Below are 22,144 nucleotides of genomic sequence, written 5' to 3' on the forward strand. Positions count from 1 at the left end.
AACATGTTTGTTTTTTTTTTTTTTTTTTTTTTTTTAATCCACTCTAAAGCCCGTGTTGGTCTGGAACTCATGGCTGATGCTTTGCCTCTGCTGGGGGGTTTATTTATTAAATAGCACTTTGATGCGGTACAAAATTCAAAATAGTAAACAATGCAAGTGTTTAGGAGTACCCTAGGCAGACATGCTGGTACAAGACTGTAACTCCAGCTCTTGAGAGGAAGATTAGGAGTTCAAGGTCATCCTTGGATAGTTTAAGGCCAGCCTGGGCTCCATGGGACCCTATTTAAAAAAAAAAAAAAAGGTTGGCAAGATGATTCAGCCTGTAAAGGTGTCTGCATCCAAGCCTGAGGACCTAAACTCAATCTCTGGGACCCACATAGTAAAATGAGAGACCTGAGCCCCTTTGGCCTCCACAGACAGGCATGCGAGCGAGCACGCGCGCGCACACACACACACACACACACACACACAATTTAAAAAGCTAAAATAGGGCTGGTGAAATGGCTCAGTGGATATGGGTGCTTGTTGTGAAACTCAGTGACCTGAGTTCAATCCCTGGGTTTCACACGGTGAAGGAGAAAACTGCAAGTTTTCTTGAAGGGCTCCTGCAAGTTGGTCTTCAACTCTGTGTGTACCTGTACAAACACACACATACACAAAATTTATAAATAACTGTAACATTTTAAACTAGTGTGTGAATGTGAGTGTGCGTGTGCGTGTGCGTGTGTGTGTGTAGGGATGGCTCATTGGTCAGAAGCACTGGCCCCCCTTCCAGAGCTCACACTTTCTCTCTCCCTCCCCTCCCCCTCTGTTTTTGGAGCGAGGTCTTGATGTGTTCTTATTCTGTTCTGGACCTCATTATGTAGCTCAGGCTGACCTCACCCTTGGAAATTCTGCTTCAGCCTCCCAAATGGGGGCTGAGTGGTCAGCTGGTCTTTTTCTTTTTAACTTTTGAGGTGCTGTTTTCAACAGGAGATTGTTGTTGGGTTTGTTGGCATATGCAAAAGAAAAGACGCACAAGGAACCAGTGATAGAAGAGACTCACGGGAGAAAGGCTCTGTGGCTGGGGATCAAGGTGGATGCTCTTGCATATATATAGTTAACCTTTATTTTACTTGATGCATATGGCTGTTTTGTCTGCATTTATGTCCGTGTACCAAGTGCATGCAGTGCCCTCAGTGACCAGATGAGGGCGCCAGATCCTTGAACTGGAGTTACAGGCAATTGGGAGCCACCATACGGATGCTGGAAACTGAACCCAGGTTCTCTGCAAGAGCAAGCACACACACTCACACACACACACACACTTACACACACACACTTACACACACACACACACACACACACACACACACACACACACACACACACACTTTCAAAAAAATTTTTAGATAGGTTCTCATGGGGTCCAGGCTGGTGTCAATACACTGTGTACTTAAGGATAACCTCTAACTTCTGTTCCCAGCCTTCACCTTCCGAGTGCTGGGATTACAGGCGTCAGGCGTCGGCCCTGGCCAGCTCTCCATCCTTGATATAATGTTCTCCTGCTCTGCTTCCTACCTTGCACCTCTCCATCATGGGGTCGTTTTCCCAAATTGTTGTTCAGCCAGCATCTCCTCTGCACTCTAGACCCTGCCCCCATCAGTCACTCTTCATGAACTGGCTGCGATGAAACACCCGATGGACAAATGTCCTCCTGGAACCTGTCACTTGGAGCCACTCTCGGGACTGCGCCTCAGTTTACCTTCTTCGGTTTTCGCCAGCCTTCCTTACCCATCCAGCTCCTCTGCATCTTACCCAATAGTTATCCTCTCACCTCCCACTGAGTACAGTCGGAGCCAGAGAGCATCCCCTCACCTCCCGCCATCTGTGTGCAGACGCCAGCCTGCATCCACTTACGCGTCCCTCCCCCACGGAGGCCAACTTCCCATCCCCCGCTTCGGCTTCGGTTTCTGGTCTCCCGGGTCTTCAGAGGCTCCGTCCTCTCTGGATTTCCCACAGTCCCTCCTTTCTTGTGTCAGTGTTTATGACCCTTCAGGGGCTCCAGGCTTAAGAGACTCTTTCCCCAGCTGCCGCCCCACCCTTTCTCCTCTGGTCACAGCCCCTTCCCGTCTTTAGTCCTACAGCTCTCCCTTTTTCTTCTTAGTTTCTTCAGACAAGATCTCTCTGGCTGGCCTGGGAATCTCTCTGTAGACCAGGCTGCCCTTGAACTCACAGATCTGCCTGCCTCTGCCTCCCCAGTGCTGGGATCAAAAGTAGGTGCGGCCACACCCCGCTTTTAATCCCTTCCCAATGTCCCAGCCTCCAGCTGTTCTAGACAGAGTCAGAACCTCCTTGTTAGCTAATGGAGTCCTCTTCTATTTGCTCGCCCAGGTGAGTGTGTGTGGTCACTGACTGACCCCTTGCCCTTCAAGTACTTTGTTTCCTCATCGTCCTTGTGACCATGTTTTGTAAAAGGCTCTGGATGGCTCAGCTGGTAATTGCTAGCCCAGGGACTGGATTTTCTTCCTACCTGACAAACACCTAGTTATCTTTAATTTACCCTTCTCCACCCAGCAGATCAGTCTGCACAGGCCAGAGGCCTCTGCTTGCCCAGGTAGCAATTATCACAGATTGCAATTAGCTGCGATGGGGTCATTCTATACCTCCAGGCTATCCCCTGGGTTGTACCACATGCCTTGGGACGTCTATGGTGGCAAGACACGGGGGAGGTGGCTTTCTGCTCCAGAATGTCACCTGCTCTGCAGGTCAGGCTGCAGTGTGCTGAGAGCTCCTGGGATGCAAATGTCAGAGGGACCCAGAATGCTCCCTTCCGTTCCATCGTGGGTCATCATTTTCTGGATAGCCTTCCAGATGCTGCCAGATGTCGTCTTTGGAAATGACAGATGCAGCAAGACCTCCGCTGCAGGTGACTGAGGCCCTGGGTCGGATCCCACACACCAGGGCCTCCAAAAATAGGCAGCCGTTTCCGAGTGTCCAGCCCCCTCTACTGGAGATTGAACCTGGGGACTCGTACATGATAGGCAAACACTCCACCACTGAGCCATTTTCCTGACCCTGGTTTTAAGATCTTTATGTATGGGGGCTGGAGAGGTGGCTCAGCGGTTAAGAGCATGTGCTGCTCCTCCAGAGGACGCCGGTTCAATTCCCAGCGCCGACGTCAGGTACCTCACAACCACCAGTAACTCCAGCTCCTGGGAGAACCAACTCCTCTGGCCTCTTCAGGTACATGCACTCACGTGCACAACATATCTATCCACAGATATATCATCCACACAATTAAAACTGCAGGCCTAAATCTGAAAAACAACTAAGATATATTTATCTGTGTGTGCGTATGTGTCTCCTGTGTGTGTCAGTGGAGCCAGAAGAGAGCATTGGGTGTCCTCCTCCATCTCTGCCTGTTCCTGAGGCAGGGTCTCTCCCTGATCCTAGGGCCTGAATTCAGCCAGCCTGTGATCCTCCTGCTCCAGGGACACCAAGAAGCTTGGGAAAGTGGGTTTGGCGACAACAGAAAAACCTAAAACTACACGGTTGCCCCGAGGAGGCAGACAAATAGGGGTAATAGAAAAAAAAAGTAATTTTCCTTTTGCCAGAAGGCAGAAGCAGAGGCCCGTGTCCTCTTCAGCCTTACAAAGAGCAATGTCGGAGTGAAACATGGACATTCTATTGGAGTGGGAAGCATGTGAGTCGCCTGCCATATTAACAAAATAAGACACACACTTCTGCCTAGATGTGGCTAGCAACCCATGGAAAACCGCCCACTCGGGCCCCTGAACTAATTAGCCTAATTACCTCCTGCTGTCTTGTCTTCCAACCTTTCTCATCCCTCAGATTCCCATTTCTTATTTCCTGTGTAAATAAAGCAGCAAAAATCTTCCCCAGCAAAAGCCCACGGATAACTGGGAGGGAGGAAGTCACAGGTTTGAGAAAGATTACCTTGTTCAATTGTAAATTAAGGATACTTCTTAATTAAGGCTCACTCCTTTAATTTCAGCACAAAGGCAGAGGCAGGTGGTTCTCTGTGAGTTCAGGACAGCCAGGGATACACAGTGAGACACCTTCTCTAAAAGAAGAAAGAGAGAAAGAAAGAAGGAAAGAAGGAAGGAAGGAAGGAAGGAAGGAAGGAAGGAAGGAAGGAAGGAAGGAAGGAAGGAAGGAAGGAAGGAAGGAAGGAAGGGACACCTCCTTGCTGGATGGATTGGTGACGCAGGCCTGTAGCCCAGCACTCAGGAGACTGAGGCAGGAGGATGACAAGTTCAAGGTTGTTCTCAGCTACCTACTGAGTTTGAGGCCAACCTGGGATACTTAGGCCCTTGTTTTTTGTTTAAAATGCTACCTCCCTTTTCAGAGTCTCAATCCCCAGGAGGAGGTGAGCGGGTGTGAGAGCTGAAGAGAGAAGTGCTTCCTGCTGCAGATGCTGCTGCCTCCCAGTGGCCTGCGGCTTTCACACCAGCCCTCAGGACCAGGCAGAACAAGGAGAACCAGAGGGACGACAGAGAACTTGACCCTGCCAGGGTGGAGCGCCTTGGAAACCTGCCTGTCCTTGTCTTGAGAAAGCGGCCTGGAAGACTTCCGAGTGGTTAACCGCCTTCTCCGGACTGCGCCGGCCGGCATCGCAGAGCTGGCTCTGGAGGTCCCTGCGGAGGGCGCTCTCCAGCGCTGCACCTTCCAGCTGCTGCACCTTCCAGCTGCTGCCTTGGGTCTCCGCTTATTCTTGCTTATTCTTACACATCTGCTCTCTGGAGAGAGAGCTTCAGGGAAACCAAAATAATTGGACTCTAGGGAGAGCTGCTGAGGGATGTCATAAACAAACTGACGAAAAACCTTTTCTACATACTGACTTCCTCTTCTCTGTCTTTCAAGACAGGGTCTCTCTACATAGCCCTGGCTGCCCTGGAACTCACTATGTAGACCAGGCTGGCCTCGAACTCACAGAGATCCATCTGCCTCTGCTTCCCGAGTGCTGGGATTCAAGGCGTGTGCCACTGCTGCTGGCCTCGTATCAACGTCTAATTATAACGCCTTAATTTAAAAACTGGATTGTAATGGGGAGGGGGGACATGACTTTTTACAAAGATCATTAACCACAGCAATCGTGTATTGAACGACCACTCAGTGGACGTTGTGCTTGGCCCTCATGTTCTTAAGTTTCTTCCTCTTCCCCTCTCTCCTTCTTTCTCCCCTCCCTACCCCCCTCCCTTCCTTCCTTTTTTAAAGTCATGTCTCACTATGTGGCCCAGGTTAGAACTCTTCTCTCAAAAAACAAAAACAAATTCCCTCCACATGTTACTTTTCTTTTAAAGTGTCAAGGGCCCAACACTTTAAAAAATACTTCCCCCCCCAAAGATTCACTTGTTATGTATACAGCATTCTGCCTGCAGGCCAGAAGAGGGCGCCAGACCTCATTACAGATGATTGTGAGCCACCATGTGGTTGCTGGGAATTGAACTCAGGACCTCTGGAAGAATAGCCAATGCTTTTAACCACTGAGCCATCTCTCCAGCCCCTAAAGAATACTTTTAATTTATGGTTGAGTGTGGTGGCGCACGCCTTGAATCCCAGTACTCTGGAGGCAGAGACAGGCAGATCTCTGTGAGTTCCAGGCCAGCCTGGTCCGGATAGTGGGTTCCAGGACAGCCAGGGAGGGCTATGTACTGAGACCATCTCAAAAAAACAAAATAAAACAAAACAAAAACCCACCAAACTTTGTATTTTTATTCTTGTGTGAGTGTGGTGATATTTTGTGTATGATCTAACAAACAAAGCTTGCCTGAAGATCACAGGGCAGAGCCAGTCACTAGTTAGCCATAGAGGCCAGGCAGTGGTGGCACACACCTTTAATCCCAGCATTTGGGATCTCATGCCTTTAATCCCAGTACTAGGGATCACACACCTTGAATCCCAGGACTAGGAAGGTTGAGACAGGAGATCAGCCTTCTTGGCTGAGGAGTTGGTGAGGTGAGAGGTGGCTGTGGCTTGATCCTTTGTCTCTGTTCTTTTAGCATTTACCTGGATATCTGGCTCTGGGTTTTTACTATTACGATCACTTAGAATTCGTGCTACATGTATGGGTCTGCCCCATGTGCCCAGAGAAGCCAGAAAGGACATTGGATGCCCAGGCCTTAGAGTTACAGGTGATTGTGAGCCACCTGATGTGGGTGCTGGGAACCAAATTCAGGTCCACTGAGTCATCTCTCCAGCCCACCAACACTGTTTGTTTACTGGTTTGATTTTGAGGTAGGGTCTCATGTAGCCCAGGCTGTCCTGAAAGTTAGTTTGTAGCTGATGCTGGCCTTGCCCTCCTGGTCCTCTGGCCTCACTTCCCCAAGTGCTGAGATTACAGGTGTGTCGCTAGCCTAGCTTCCTCTCTGTTCTCTAAGGCGTGGTTTCCAACCCCCTTGAGCCATATGACCCTTTCCTTTCTCCCTCTCTGTGAGTAGGGCCCCAACGCTGAGGGAATAAGATGTTTTGACTTACATCTTATTCCCCCAACCCATCTCAGTGTCTGGAGAAAGTACCTAATAAATACATCCTCAATCAATGATTGTCCAGTCTGTAAATTGGTTCCAAAACCACTGCTTAAGAAAACTCAGTGGTGGTGCATGCCTTTAATCCCGGCACTCAGGAGGCAGAGCCAGGCGGATCTCTGTGAGTTCGAGGCCAGCCTGGGCTACAGAGTGAGTTCCAGGAAAGGCACAAAGTTACACAGAGAAACCCTGTCTCGAAAAACCAAAAAAGAAAAAGAAAACCATGTAGCTGGGCAGTGGTGGCCCAAGCGTTTAATCCCAGCACTCGGGAGGCAGAGCCAGGTGGATCTCTGTGAGTGGATCTCTGTGAGTGAATCTCTGTGAGTCCAAGGCCAGCCTGGTCTACAGAGAGAGATCCAGGACAGGCACCAAAACAACACAGAGAAACCCTGTCTTGAGAAACAAACAAAACAACAAAAAATGTATACAGTGTGTGTGCTACAGCATAGATGGACTATCAGACTCTATACTACACTAAATGAGGTGGTCACATAAAGACAGACATTGAAGGACTCCACAAATATGAGGTACTTTACGTAGTCAAAATCATAGAGACCGCTTGTCTAGGACTGCAGGGCGGGGGGGGGGGGGGGGGGGGGGGAGTGGGGGGAGGGGCGGGAGCGGCTGCCTAATGCTCATGGAGTTTTAGTTCCACGAGATGAAATGTCCTGAAGGTGGACTGTAGTGATGGGTAGACTTGTGGTTTGGTTGGGTTTTTGTTTGTTTCGAGACAGGGTCTCCTATGAGACAGGCTCTCACATGACCATCTCAGACTCCTGCATGGACAGCAGGAGCTTAAACTTTTTTTTTTTTTTTTTAAGATTTATTTATTTATTATGTATACAGAAGAGGGCGCCAGATCTCATTGCAGATGGTTGTGAACCTCCATGTGGATGCTGGGAATTGAACTCAGGACCTCTGGAAGAACAGCCAGTGCTCTTAACCTCTGAGCCATCTCTCCAGCCCTGATTTTTTTTTTTAAATGAATTTGTTTTTTCCTGTTGGATGTTTTGCTTATATGTCTGTGTCACACACATGTGCTTGATGGCAACCCTGGACCTTGCAATGTTAGACCAGGCTGACCTCAGACTCACAGATATCTTCCTGCCCTTGATGGGATCAAAGACGTGTACCACCATGCCTGCCAAAAAAAAAAAAAAAAAACCCTTTTTTCTTGTATAGTCCTGGCTGTCCTGGAACTTGCTCTGTAGACCAGGCTGGCTTTAAACTCAGAGATCTGCCTGTCTCTGCCTCCCAGGTGCTAGGATCAAAAGTGTATGCAATCACCTACCTCCCAGTGAAAAGAATATATGTTTTTAAATAAGATTGAATCTTAGCTGAGAAACTCTCACCACGCTTTTGAGTGTATATTGTTTTTTTCACCTGATCACTTCTTTCTCACCAATGCCTAATCCACACTTAAGTATTTTAATAAATTTCAACTTTTCACACACACACACACACACACACACACACACACACACACACACTACAAAGAAAGGGCCGGAAAGATGGCTCAGTAGTTAAGAGCACTGGCTGCTTTTATAGAGGACCTGGGTTCAGTTCCAAGTACCCAGGTGGTGGTTCACAGCTTTCTGTAACCCCAGTTCCAGGGGACCTGATGACTCCTGGCCTCAGCAGGCACCAGGCCCACACCTGGTGCACAGCCATAAATGTAGGCAAAACACCTTTGCACGTAAAATAAAGATTGGAAATTAAAAAGTAATTTAAAAAATACAAATGAAAAAGGCTAGCTAGCCCGGAACCTGGAAGCACCTAAGGGCGGGTGTTTCCGTTATATCATGTCTGTTTCCTGTTTCTAGCCTTAAATTGGTCCAGGGCTCACATTTGAGCTACAAGTTGTGTTGTTGTTGATAAATTCAAGGGGATTAGAGCTCCAGCCACAACGATTGAGGTGGTTTGCAACGACCGTCTAGGAAAGAAAGTCCGCGTCAAGTGCAACACGGATGACACCCTCTGGGACTTGAAGAAACTGAGAGCGGCCCAACTGGCACCCGCTGGAATAAGATCGTTCTTAAAAAGTGGTACACGATTTTTAAGGACCACGTGTCTCTGGGAGATTATGAAATCCATGATGGGATGAACCTGGAGCTTTATTACCAACAGACAGGAATTCCTTCTCCTTGTCTACCCTGCCTTCCTCTCCCACCCTCGTTTGACACTGGTATAGATGCCCATTTTTAATGATTCACATGAATAAAAACTTCAATGCTGAAGAAAAAGAAAACGACTGAGCTGTGTGTGGTGGTTCACGTCTGTAACCTTGGCCTTTCTGGGCTGAGGCAAGAGGGTTGTTTCAAGTTCTAGCCAGCCTGGCTGTGCAGCAGGACCTCATCTAAATCCTCCCGCAAAGATATGGAAGAGAAAAAAAGATCAGGTGCTGGAGAGATGGCTCAGGGGTTAAGAGCACTGGCTGCTCTCAAGTTCAACTTCCAGCACCCAGAAGGCAGCTGTACCTTCCAGGAGCTCCAGTTCCTTCTTCTGGCTTCAACAGGCGTCAAGCACATGTGTGTTGCACAGACATATAAGCAAAACATCCACACATAAAAAGCAAATTCATTAAAAAAAAAAAAAAAAGCAGTTCCAACAAATGCAGGAAATTGCAAGCTGGTGGCTGGCTGGCTGGGAGCTGTTGTTCAGGCTTCTGTTGTCCATGTAGGGTCATGTGAGAGCCTCTGTCACTGGACTGCCCGCTGCCGCTGGTGTGGAAAGATCCTCAGGAGGATGTCAAGATATCTTGGAAGCTAGGGAGAGGGTGAATCCATGTCCTTAGCATAGGCTCTCCTGCTCTGTGAACCCACTCCATGGAGAACTCGTGGAGAGGACAAAGAAAGACCCAGAAGGTGGGTGTCACGTAGCCCAGACAGGCTATATGAAAAGAACCTATTTCCAAAAACAAGAAATAAAACCAAACCAAACCCAGGCATAGGGGCACACACCTTTTAATCCCAGTACTGGAGGCAGAGGCAGGTGGATCTTTGTGCCTTTGAGATCAGCCTGGTCTACACAGTGAGTTCTAAGACAGCCTGAGCTACATAGTGAAACCCTGTTCAGGGGGAAAAATAAATAAGTAAAATTAAATTGAAACCCCTCAAACCACAACAGTAACAACAAAACACCCCCCCAACCCTTTTACTCAAATGAGGAGTCAATGTAATTATTAAGACATCTTGCATTCTTTTTTTATTCTTCCTGCCTTCAAAAATCCAATGCTGTCTCCCCCCCACCCCCTTTCTCTTTACATTTACAGCACACCTCAATGGAGACCAAACAGCTATCAGCTACAGGTGCTTAATGGCTATTGCATAAGACAGTACAGCCCTAGATCAATTCCCCAGTCTGCTCCCCTGTGTTTTTTGTCCTGGGAGGCTGACTTTAGGCTTGATTGCATCACCCAGCTCTCACGCCCTCAGGCTTCCATGGTGTAGTGAGAAGAAGTCTCCATGTAGATGGGACTGGGAAGAGCTGGGCACGGAGTTCACGGGGAGAGCCCTGGGCCTCGCTTGGGTGTGAGCACTGCAGAAAGAATGCAGTCTGGTTCCTCTACGCAGAAACCCGGGCTGCCAGTGAGTCCCTCTTCTGGTTCCTCTGGGTAGCCCTGCTGCTGCCTTTGTGCCAGAGGGCCCAGAGCTGTCTCTGGGGGTGCCCTGCTGGTCGGTCCTTAGTTCCCTTAACTCGGCCCTACACTTTTGTAAATAGTTCCTTCTAGAGCTAACCCTCAGGGTAGATACTCTGAATCAAGTAGCCAAGGAAGCAGTAGTATGGTTCATAAAGTGAACTATTAGGTTTTGCTTTACTGAAACTTAAAGTCAATCACAATTTTAAAATATTAAATCTTAGCCGGGGCGGTGGTGGCGCACGCCTTTAATCCTAGCACATGGGAGGCAGAGCCAGGCGGATCTCTGTGAGTTCGGGGCCAGCCTGGGCTACAGAGCGAGTCCCAGGACAGGATCCAAAGCTACACAGAGAATCTGTCTCGAAAAAACAAACAAAACAAAACTTAAATCTTGTTGGGCATGGTGGCACCTGACTTTAATCTCCGCGTTTGGGAGGAAAAGGCAGGTGAATCCCTGAGTTGGAGGCCAGTCTGGTCTACAGGGCAAGTTCCACGACAGCCAGGGATACACAGAGAAACCCTGTCTTGAAAAAAAAACAATAAATTAAATCTGTGTATAATAACTAGCGCCTGGCCATCATTCTTGGGGCTTATCTTACTTTTGGCAATGCTGGAGATAGAATCCAGCACCCTGCACATGCTAGAGTCAAGCCCCTGCTACTGAATGACATCCCCAGCACTGGCTTTTTTTTTTTTTTAGGAGTGGATGAGATAGGGTCAAGGTGGAGCTGAGCTGGCTCCTGTCCCGAATCCCTGCGGGAAGCACAGTTTTGCCTTGAACTTGATCCTGGACTGTAGTCAGGTGTGTCAAACCTGCATCCCAAAGTCTGCATGGGTCTAGGAGAGCTATGAATGCCATCCAGCACATTTGTAAAGTCATGGGACAGTTCCAACACATTTGACACCTTGGATAGAGTGAGTGCTGGGCCAGGGTGCGCTTCAGAGAGACCCTGTCTCAGACACAAAGAGAACAATAAGTGCTTGCTGGGCATGGTGGGCACACCTTTAATCCCAGCACTTGAGAGGCAGGTGGATCTCCAGGTTTGAGGCCAGACTGATCCACATAGTGAGTTCCAGGATAGCATGGGAAAACTCTTTCTCAAAATACCAAAAAAAAAAAAAAAAATCCCCCCAAAACCAATACAAAAACCAAAAAAAACCTCAAAACAACAACAAAACCAATATTTGGACCAGGGAGATGTCGCAGATGGTTTAAAAAAAAAAAAAAAAAGCTAGTCTGTTGGGAGCTGGGGCTGCATTAGAGGTGGCCATTACCTACCTCGCTTGGTTTATGAATAAAAATGTTTGGCCGGGCGGTGGTGGCGCACGCCTTTAATCCCAGCACTCGGGAGGCAGAGCCAGGTGGATCTCTGTGAGTTCGAGGCCAGCCTGGGCTACCAAGTGAGTTCCAGGAGAGGCGCAAAGCTACACAGAGAAACCCTTTGTAGCTCTACAGCTAAAGGTCCCGACACAAACGCGTTTAACAACTTGTATCCCGCACGGCACCGCACCACACCGCCTTCCTTGTGGTGTATATGACTCCACCTCTTTACCAGTGCAGGGAACTGAGGAGGAGAGCTATGTGTCTGGAATTTTTATTTTTTGGGGAAGCAGAAATAACTAAATTTCTGCAATAAACCAGACTATTCCTGAGCGGAGCTGGGCCGAGGATCCGTTTGGGGGCTGGAGACAGACTCTGCGGCTGGTCAAGGCAGGTGATGGATGGTAATTCAGGAGCTATTCCTGGGGCAGTGTGCAGAGGCCCAGGGAGATGCAGGGGGCCTGCCCGCGACAGCAAAGCCGTCCCAAAGGCTGCAGGCGCCCCGGCGGGCATCAGCATGGCAGGAGCAGTGTGCTCAGAGCTTCAAGTCACCTTATACCACCATCTTTCCTTTCCACGTGTGAAAGTGATCCTGGTGACCGTTGCTCTCTCCTCCCCCCTCACCCTTCCAGGCGGCCTCCCCAAGTCTCATTTGCCGCGCGCGGTTTGGGCGAGGCGGGAAAACAAAGAGTTGGGCAAACTTTGCAGACTGGTGCCTGTGTAGGGGCCGGGTGCGGCCACCGTGGGGTACCAGGTAGGTCGCCCACCGCTCGGTGACCTTGAGAACGTTACTCTCAAGGCTCCTTAAGTCAATGCATCAACGAGGAGGGGCCAAGCATGCACACTTGACCCTGACCCGCGCCTGCAAGCTGCAAACGCCGTCGCTTGGGAATAATGGCGGCGGTGCCCAGGCTGTTTCTAATCCAGCCGCAGCCTAGGCGGAAGTGAGGAAGGGAGGAAGGAAGGGTCTGGGGGTAGAGTTGGGGGGTTTGGGGGACGGGAGGGGGCGGGGAAGAATGGCCGAGGCCGAGCGCGGCACCTCCGGGGACCGGCGGGCACGCGGCGGCGGCGGCGGCGGCGGCGACGAGCCCGCGCCACCGCGCGGCTCCGCCCACCCGGCGGCACGGGCCGGCGCGCGCCCCCAGTAACCGCGGTTTCTCGCCGCCTTGCGTCACGGCCTCCGCCGCCTCTGATTGGGCGGGAGGGCCGGGTCACGTGCCGCAGACGGGCGCTATAAATAGGGTCGAGGGGAAGGCGGTGGTCCGCCATTTCGTGGACGCCAGGGGACGGAGCGCATCTGCGGAAGCAGGTTCCCGAAGGGCGCGGGTGGGCCTGTCGGAGTGTTGGGATTTGAGCTTCGGCTGCGTGAACCCGGGATCTCGGTAAGAGGCCGGCGACCGGAAGGAAGGGGGGAGCGGGAGTTTGTCACGGAGCCGAGGTGGGGCCGGGCGCAATGGCGGCGCCAGGTTGAGACAAAGGGGCGCCGCCGCCATTTTGTGACGTTCGGTCCCGGGCGGCGGCGGCGGGGACACCGGCCGGGTCGGAGGGGCTCCCAGGCCTCTGAGTCCCGCAGCTTTCTCATTTCCAGGGCGGGGAGCCGAGGAGAGCGGTCCCTCCGGGCTGGGGTCCCGACGCGAGGGGTCTCGGGCCACATTGTGCACGTCGCGGCCTCGAGCCTGATGGCGCCTTTTTTTTTTGCTCCTGGTTTTCTTGGGATGGGGTCTCAGATTTTTTATTTTTAATTTTCTAAGTCACGCATCAAGACCAGGCCTTTAGGTACTGAAGCCCTCTTCAGTCTCATTTACTTAGTGATGATTTAGTTTTTCGCTGTAAAACTTGGATGTGGTTAGATCTTATTTCTTCCCTAATGGAAGTCCCCGTTCAAGTTGAGTTGGCTTTTGTTCTTGGACCTGCTTTGGCTGCTAACAGGTGTGAAAACCTTTCTTAATTTTCGCAGAATGGCTCGGCCTCTCAACTGAGTCTTGGGCGCAGGGTGGGGTCACGACAAAATAGGATGTGCCTGGACTGGAATTTTTAGTTAGATAATCGTCACCTTTATAGTAGGCGAGACGTTGGAAATGAATTAATTTCGGAAGTGAAATTGAAGGCTTACTGGAAGCGTGTCCTAAGGTTTGCTGTGCATTCTTGTATAATCAGTGTCTTTTTCGGGTTTTTTTTTTTTTTTAAGACACAATTTTGGGGGTATGCCGGGGATTGTTCTTGGGGCATTGTGTGTGCTGATAAGCAAGCACCCGGCAGGTGTGTTATCCTCGCGGACCTCAAGATTTATTTTTGAACGTGGCTTCTCTTTTTCTATAAAGATGGGTCTCTCTACCAGCCTGACCTCATAACTCATTCTCCTGGCCTAGTGAGTCACAGGTATGCGCGCCTGGCTGTGGTAGCTTTTAAAACATTCACGGCCTTGTGGTATCTTTGTCTGGTTCCAAGATGTTTTGCTTGTATGTTTTGTTTTTCCCTAAGACAATTCTCTGTAGCCCTGGCTGTCCTGGAACTCAAACCCTTTGCCTCTTCTGCCTCCTCCTGAGTGCTGGGATTAAAGGCGTGCGACACCACCGCCCGGATAATTTTGCCTTTTTTTTTTTTTTTTTTTTTTGGAGACAGGGTCTCATGCAGCCCAGGCTCTGTATGCTTCAGCTCCTGGTTTTCTTTTTTATGTGGCTCCGACTGTCCTGGAATTCTCCCAGTCTCTCGGGAGTCCTCAGCCTTATTGTTGGACATGCATGAGCTCAAACTACACTTGTCTCTCAACACTTAAATGTCTTGATGCACTTAAACTATAAAATACTATTTTTCAGTTTCAACAACTAGCTTCCTGGCAGTCACTCACTAATCTGGATTTTCCACTTGGGGTGTTTCACATTCTGAGAATTGTAATGTCCTTTTCCGGTTTTAGAATATTTTCAAGATTTTTTACACTTAATAGTATTTGTCAGTATTTCTGACTGCTGTATTATATTTTACGTGTCTATTTCTGGTAACTTTAGATTGGCACAACTTTCACTATTGTGACTAGTGCAGCAGTGAGCTGTACAGGCTGTGTGTGTGGTGCTAGGGGTTAAGTTTTAGATGCATTCTAGGCTCCCTAAATATGTCCAGACTTGGGATGTTTGGGGGCGGGGTGGGAACCACACGGAGCCAGGTGTGGTGGTGCACACCTTTAAATCCTCGAGTTAAAAGAGTTAAAAGTCTAGCGAGGTGGCGCACGTCTTTAATCCCAGCACTCAGGAGGCAGACAGGCGGATCTGAGTTCCAGGCCAGAGTCTTTTGAGGTGATAATAGTCTTGTTCTGGTAGTAAAGGAGGTTTTGTGGCAATATATCTTGGAAGCTTTTGGTTGTGACCGGATCTTCAGCTGTAGCCCTGCCTAACCTCAAAACTGGTGATCTTAATGACTACCTTTTAAGACTAGGATTACAAGTACCATGTAAAGGAAGCCTTTTAAAAAACATTTTAGGGCTGGAGAGATGGCTAAGAGGTTAAGAGCACTGGCTGCTCTTTCAGAGGTCCTGAGTTCAATTCCCAGCATCCACATGGTGGCTCACAACCATCTATAATGAGATCTGGCGCCCTCTTCTGGCCTGCAGGCATATATGCTGGCAGAACACTGCAAGCACAAATAAATAAATAAATCTTTTTTTTTAAAATAAAAATAAAAAACATTTTAGTGCTGGACATTGATGGCACACATCTTTTATCCCAGTACAGGAAAGCAGACAGTTGGATCTCTGAGTTGGAGGCCAGCATGGTCTACAAAGCCAGTTCCAGGGCAGCAAGGGCTGTTAAACAGAGAAACCCTGTCTATTTTGTGTTTGGAGGTAGTATATATGTACCACAGTGAAGGTCAGAAAGATGATTTCCCAGTTTTCCCACAGTGTCCTGTAGCTCAACTTAGTCCAGATGTGGTAGTTTATCTAAACTTAATGGAATGGCTGCGGTTGAATAATGAGGTATATCCATCTCTCTATTTTCTGCTGTAATTTCTTCCTGGTTAACCATTCATTGTGTGATGACGAGAGGAAACAATGGAAAATGGCTAAGATGGTTGCCTTGCTTTAGAGGGGAGAGACTGAAATCTGACATGTGTGGATTATGTTTTATTTTTTGAGACAAGGTTTCTCTCTGTAGCCCTGGATGTCCTGGGACTCTGTAGAGGATGCTTGGCCTCAAGCTCACAGATGGCCTGACTAAAGACAGACACCATTTTTTTTTTAATGTTTTAAAATGGTTTTCTGTGTCAGAGTGGAAGCTGATCTTGAATGCCTAGCTCCATCTGTGAGCACTGTCACCCCATATTCTACTGGTTGTTGAATTTAATTTGAAGTTAATCAGGCCTCCCTCATTCTGTATATTATATGCAGGGCTGATGGAGTCTGGCACAGGAGTTCAAGGCCAGCCTGGGTTGAGAGAGATAGATACCCTGTCTTTAAAAACTAACAGTTGTAGAATTAACAGTTGTTAGTTCCCAATTCACAGTCCGTATTGTGTTAATTGATCCTTCGGTGTTTTCTCAGTTCCAAGGTGGCCTTTAAAAAAAAGGCTAATATCTGATTCAGATCCACCTTCCTTCCTAGGACTAGAATATATATTTATTATGTAGCCCTGTCTGGCTTGACCCTCCCATGTGTAGACCAGGTTAACCTCAAGCTTAGATCCACCTACACTACACTCTGCTTGAGTATTGGGATTAAAAGCATGTCGCCACACATGGATTGGTTTGGGATTTATATGTAGGCTGCCCCTGCCTCGCCCCCCCCCCCCCCCCCCCGTGCTTTTTTATTTTATTTTTTTTAAGTAAAAGTTATATGTGCTAGACTAGAACCCAGAAGCTTGAACAAGCTAGACAAAATACCAATAATCTATACTTTGAGGCTCTTTTTAAATTACCTAGGATTTGTTTTTAACTACATTGCTTGGATAAATTAATATTATTGGTATTATTCTGTTGTTACAGAAATGCATCGTGATTCCTGTCCATTAGATTGTAAGGTGTATGTAGGTAATCTTGGAAACAATGGGAACAAGACTGAATTAGAACGTGCTTTTGGCTATTATGGACCACTCCGAAGTGTGTGGGTTGCTCGAAACCCTCCTGGCTTTGCGTTCGTTGAATTTGAGGATCCCCGAGATGCCGCTGATGCTGTCCGAGAGCTTGATGGAAGGTAATGTTCATGACAATTAGTTCACCTGGTTTTTAGTGTTTCAGTTTCCTAGGACGTGGGGCTGTTTTGTGTTTTAGATGCAGCTGTTCGCTGGTAATTGCAGCCCTGCTAGCTGGCTGTCAAACGGTTGTGCCCCAACATTCCTGCTTTGAGCCAGATGTGGCTTATTATACCCAAAAGTGATCCCAGCACTTGGCAGTTAGGAGCTCAAAGCTTCACTTGCTTACATAGCAAGTGAAGGCAAGGATACTTTTCTGTCTTGATAGGCCCAGGGCCTGGGAAAAAGGGACAAAGGGACTCACGGTAGCTCTGAATGAAGTTATAGATTGTTTGTTCCTACAAGTACAGTGAAAGTTTGGTGGGGTCACGTTGGCTTCATTCCTTGTGATGGCTCTGGACAAATGAAGGGAAAGGTAATCAACCATATTTGGCTTTTTTCTGTTATTAGGTGGAATTTCTTGTATGCCAGTTGTTTGTAATAATAGAGGGGGTAATATGAAGCAGCCAAAATAATTGTAGCTTATCTTAAAGCCTGTAGAGAAGTGTATGGGAAAATGAAAAATTCAAGGGAACAAGTCACAGTAGAAATACACGAGAAATACATAGTTACAGCTAACAGTTATTACTGAGCTCAATCAAGAGTGGTTCAGGGACTGTAGCTAGAGATAGCCCAGTGGTTAGGAGCAGAGGACCTGGGCTCAGTTTCCAGCAGTCATGTGATAGTTCGTAACCGTTTGTAACTCCAGTTTCTGTGTATCCGATGTCTTCCGACCTCCTTGGGCACCAGGCATAGGGGTGGTGCAGGCCCTTATATTTTGTGAAACAGGGTTCCATAGCTTAGTATAATTTTTAAAAGATTTATAATTTAAGACCAAGGTCTCATTTTGTTATCTAGGCTCACAGAGATCCACCTCCCTGGTGCTGGAATTAAAGATGTCTATATATGCCTACATACCCAGCCAGACTAATTCATAAGTAACAAAATTGTTTTCTTGCTTTTAAAAAATTCCATTTGGTAAATTATTTTTTAGAAAATTTAAGAACTTAGACCAAACAGGGCCAGGGAACTCATGAAAGTGTCAAATTAGGTTCCATTGGACTTCAGTGGTTTGGGTGAAATGGGGAGTGGTCGAGATGGACTCCCTGGACCACTGCCTGCCATGAGCAGTTTTGTGATTGGTGACCCTTCTCTCCTTAGAACACTATGTGGCTGCCGTGTAAGAGTGGAACTTTCGAATGGTGAAAAAAGAAGTCGGAATCGTGGCCCACCTCCCTCCTGGGGTCGTCGCCCTCGAGATGATTACCGCAGGAGGAGTCCTCCACCTCGGCGAAGGTACTTGAGAGAGCACGTTTTAGAGAGGCATTGGTGTAATGGAGTAGCTAGTAGGAGCAGGTATTTCTGCCTAAGTTTGTTGGTGGGTTTTAACTGTGAACATCGAGGTTTCTACGAAACAATTGCTGGGTGTAGCTCGGGGTATGTGAGTTGTGCTGAGTGTTGGCTTTTGTCTGTAGGTGTATATTCATGTTGGTAGTTAGTAACTTCTATCTTGGATCTGTCTTCTAGTTCATCTTCTAGTTGCATCTTTTTCCAAGTCTTCCCTTTACTTCAATTTAGGCCTTTTTCCATTTCTTGACTCCATATTGATCAACATTACATTCAACTAGCTCTTCACAAATGTGTTTTCTACTAGCACAATTGTAATATTTATCAAAACAGGCAGCTGTTTTAATGTTACAACTGGTAAAGTAGAAATCTTTCTGAAACAAACTTAAGTCACTAACCAATAAAGGGGGCTAAAAAGTATTCCCAGTCATCCGTTCTTGAATCCCCAATAGGAGAGAATTCAGTTTTTTTTTTTAAATGATTGAAATGGCATCATTCTTGGACCAGGCAGTATTGCCTGGATGCAAACTCCTCATCTCCTCAAATCAAGCCTCCAAAATAGTTTCTGTAGGACTGAATTTACCTCTCACAGGTGAGTGAGGTCCTAGGAGATAGGAGTGCAAAATCTTGCCCCTTTTGCTGTTTTGAAAAACAACACACTGTTGCCCATCATAATAAAGAGTATTTGTTAGCTAATAGATGGTTGTACTGATGGCTTGTTTTTCATTTTTTTTGTGCTTTTTGGTCCATCTATTAATAAAAATGAACCCCGTTACAGAGTCACCATCATGTCTCTTCTCACCACCCTCTGAATCTGCATTAGCCAGTCAACTAGCCCTTTCAGCGTCATGTGACCAGCGCGCCCCATTCAGCTTGGCTGGTGTCGTTTCACATGACCCAGGCTGGCCAGTCGTCAGGTTGCACCGCCCTTTGGTTCCCGAGCATGCTGTTTTCTCTCAGCCTTCTCTCCAACCTTAACCAAATCGGCAGCAGCCACCTCGACCGCCCACACATTCCTGGCCAATCAGCTCAGCTGTTTATTTACCAAATGTCTTCACAACAACTACAGCAGCAGCCTTCGGCTAACAAAAAAGCAGGAAAAATCCACAACACCCCCTTCGCCAACCAACTAAATCCAACGCAACATCTGGCAAAACCTTTTCAGCAAATTCTTCCTGGCCGTCAGTCCGGCAGCCTCACCTCACCATTTCTAGCTTGTTGAAACCCAAAACTAGTAAGTTTTTCCTGCTTATACAGTTTACTGCTGGTTAAAAATAAGGAGTAAGCGGCTTAAAGTAATTCTTTTTTCTGGATCAAAGGCTGGCTGTGCATAATTGAATGGTAACGTACAATATATTGCTTGAAACAACTTTTAAGGGTGATAGGGAACTCATAATGTGACTAGACCTTCAAGTGAACTTATGTGCATGTGTGAGATGCCAAACTAAAATTTTAATATCTCTAACAGATTTTAGCTTTTCTTCCTAGCAAAAATTTGTTAAATCCTATCACCTTTAAATGGTTTTACTAACAGTTTTCAAAATTTAAAAATTTTGGGGGTGAAGTGTGGGCCAAGCTATGGTAATTTTGATGAGCCTAAACACACTCTTAAATGTGACGTCACAAATGCAGTTCTAATGTAGCACTAAATGGCATCGATGTTACACCTACCGCGTTTTCACAAAAATGACACTATCCACCTGGTACTTAAGTCTTGTTATGGACTTAAAGGTTTGCATGGGTTCCAAATACTGGTTTACGGTACTATTTTTTGGAACTACTTGTGGGACTACATTTGGTGTGGTGTTTGGGTAGTGAGTTAGTTTGACATGAAGTTTTGCATTGGACAGATCTGCTGTGAAGCATTCTTTGTTAAATCCATGGTTGGAATACCTGCTTTCACTTGCTTTTTGTTCCTTAATCCTTCTATGCCTTTTTTTTCTTTTCTTTTTTTATTTTTGGACGATGAGTGCCAGTTCTTCGGCACATTCACTGGGCCCAACAGTGAGATTGAAAAGTTGGGAAATGCCTCACGCCATATATACTGATTGACAATTAGCCTAATTTTGCTGTTTCTGCTTTTAGATCTCCAAGAAGGAGAAGCTTCTCTCGAAGCCGGAGCAGGTAAATGTCGTGCCTCGTTCTCAGAAACCGCAGCTTCTGATACCTCTAAGTTGTTTCCCAAAGTACTTGTTTAATGAGATTTAGATAACTTTTTAATAACAGCAGTGTTTTGGGTAGCTTATATAGTCAATGTTAAGTTAGAATGAGCCGACCTTTCTTTTATAAGGCAAATGTCTAACATCATTGGCTATTGTGCTTTCTGTTGGCTTTAGGTCACTTTCTAGAGATAGGAGAAGAGAAAGGTCTCTGTCTCGTGAGAGAAATCATAAGCCGTCTCGATCCTTCTCTAGGTCTCGTAGGTAAGTTCACTAATGGCTATTGAAGATAAGCATATATGATCTTTTTTGTACTATGAACTAACAAGATATTAATGTTTAAAATTTTGCATTTCTATTTTTTAGCCGATCTAGGTCAAATGAAAGGAAGTAGAAGACCAGTTTGCAAAAGAAGTGATGTACAGGAAAGAACTTCATTTGACAGGAGTATGTACAGGAAATTCAAGTTTGTTTGAGACTTCATAAGCTTGGTGCATTTTTAAGATGTTTTAGCTGTTCAAATTTGTTTTGTCTCTTGGAACGGTGACACACACGATGTAATTCTCTGTGGTTCCAAATGGATCCTAGGAGGCATGTAATATCAAAAAGTGTTACTTTACAATGTTCCCTTAAGCAAGATTGAATTTGCTTTGAACTTTAGTTTTTCATAGACTGAAATAAACTTAGACAATGCCCAGTTAAAGTGTGATGTGCTAATGATATAGAAAGAGCTGGCAGAAATGGAAAAAGCTGTAGTTTCTCTAGTAGCTGGGATATGAGTGGAGCTGTGGGGGAATGATAGGCAGTCTTTAAAAGCTGCTGTGAACACAAGCCAACAGGTAAAGGGTGGGAACTGCACTCTAAAGGTTTGCAAAGAGGTTCCTTACCGATTGCTATAGATGGACAAAAAGCTGTTTGTAACATTTTATTTGAAATGGAAGGCTTTAAGTTAGCAGTGTCCTACCAGTTTAAGGGTACATTGTAGAGCTGAACTTTTGAGTTACTGTGCAGGATATCTTTTTCATGCTGTCATTTGTAATATGTTTGTGAGAATCCTTGGGATTAAAGTTTTGGTTACAAATTGTTGTTTAACTTGAAAGCCTGTTTTTCCTTGCACACTCAGATCTGTGAGCTTGGTATCAAGTCCAAGTATAACATTCCTATTGGAAGCCATACTTATATTTTCTTGTAAAGTGCTTTTGGATTAATAAAATACTAGCATAATTGTGTAGTGGTCAGTTGAACCCACTGTTAACATTGTTCTTATCCCTGGGAAAGCAGTTTGGTTACCCAGTTCTTTCTTTGTAAGAAACTTAACTGAGAGGCACTGGATTAGTGAATAAAAAATTTTTTCCCTTTGGTTGTTACCTAAGAGTTAGACATTCTTTAGGAGTTGAAGCCAGTTCAGGATCATGACACTGACTGACATTTTAAAATAGCACCAGTGTGGTGTGTTGTAACTCTTTAAGTTGCCCGTAAAAAGTGGCTTTGATCTTCAGCATGAAAACATTTCAACAAAGTTTAAAACGTGGATTTCATTTTATAACTTGAGGTCTTGCATGGGATTCCAAACTGATCCATCATGATGTAAAATCCACCATATGGTTCAATGTAACGATGCACAGTTGAATATGGAGGCATGTATCCCCTTTCTCTTAGAAATCTGGAGGAGTTGTGGTTTCAGATTTTTTTTGTGTGTGCAATTAGATTAAATCATAATGCAACAGTCTTGTGGCTTAAGTTCTCTTAAATGTGCTCTTTTGAGATAGTTTTTGGATTTACTGTACTGACTTTGTTTTTATCTCTAAGTCCTCCCTCAAAAAAACCACAAAAACAAAAAACTGTTAGCTTTCAACAATAAATCTTAGTAAGAAACGAGAGAATTGTGTCCAGAAAGTTCCAATATGAGCCTTTGAAAGAAGTGTCCATGTTCA

The 22,144-nt window shown here is 46.5% G+C and overlaps 1 protein-coding gene across 1 annotated transcript; it reads left to right on the plus strand.

Moving 5' to 3' along the window:
- The first annotated feature begins 12,703 nt into the window (after positions 1 to 12,703).
- Positions 12,704 to 22,002, plus strand: Srsf3 (serine and arginine rich splicing factor 3). Its single transcript, XM_006983093.4, has 6 exons — positions 12,704 to 12,870; positions 16,460 to 16,667; positions 17,866 to 18,000; positions 20,137 to 20,175; positions 20,388 to 20,474; positions 20,577 to 22,002. The coding sequence occupies exons 2-6, from the start codon at positions 16,462 to 16,464 to the stop codon at positions 20,602 to 20,604; spliced, it is 495 nt and encodes a 164-aa protein (XP_006983155.1). The 5' UTR covers positions 12,704 to 12,870; positions 16,460 to 16,461; the 3' UTR covers positions 20,605 to 22,002.
- Positions 22,003 to 22,144: the final 142 nt, after the last annotated feature.

Source organism: Peromyscus maniculatus, chromosome 21 (genome assembly GCF_049852395.1).
Source record: "Peromyscus maniculatus bairdii isolate BWxNUB_F1_BW_parent chromosome 21, HU_Pman_BW_mat_3.1, whole genome shotgun sequence".
NCBI lineage: Eukaryota > Metazoa > Chordata > Mammalia > Rodentia > Cricetidae > Peromyscus > Peromyscus maniculatus.

Coding starts and splice junctions, on each gene's coding strand:
- Srsf3 (XM_006983093.4), top strand. CDS start 16,462: ATGCATCGTGATTCCTGTCCATTAGATTGTAAGGTGTATGTAGGTAAT. Junction 16,668..17,865: donor GTCCGAGAGCTTGATGGAAG/GTAATGTTCATG, acceptor TTCTCTCCTTAG/AACACTATGTGGCTGCCGTG. Junction 18,001..20,136: donor AGTCCTCCACCTCGGCGAAG/GTACTTGAGAGA, acceptor TTCTGCTTTTAG/ATCTCCAAGAAGGAGAAGCT.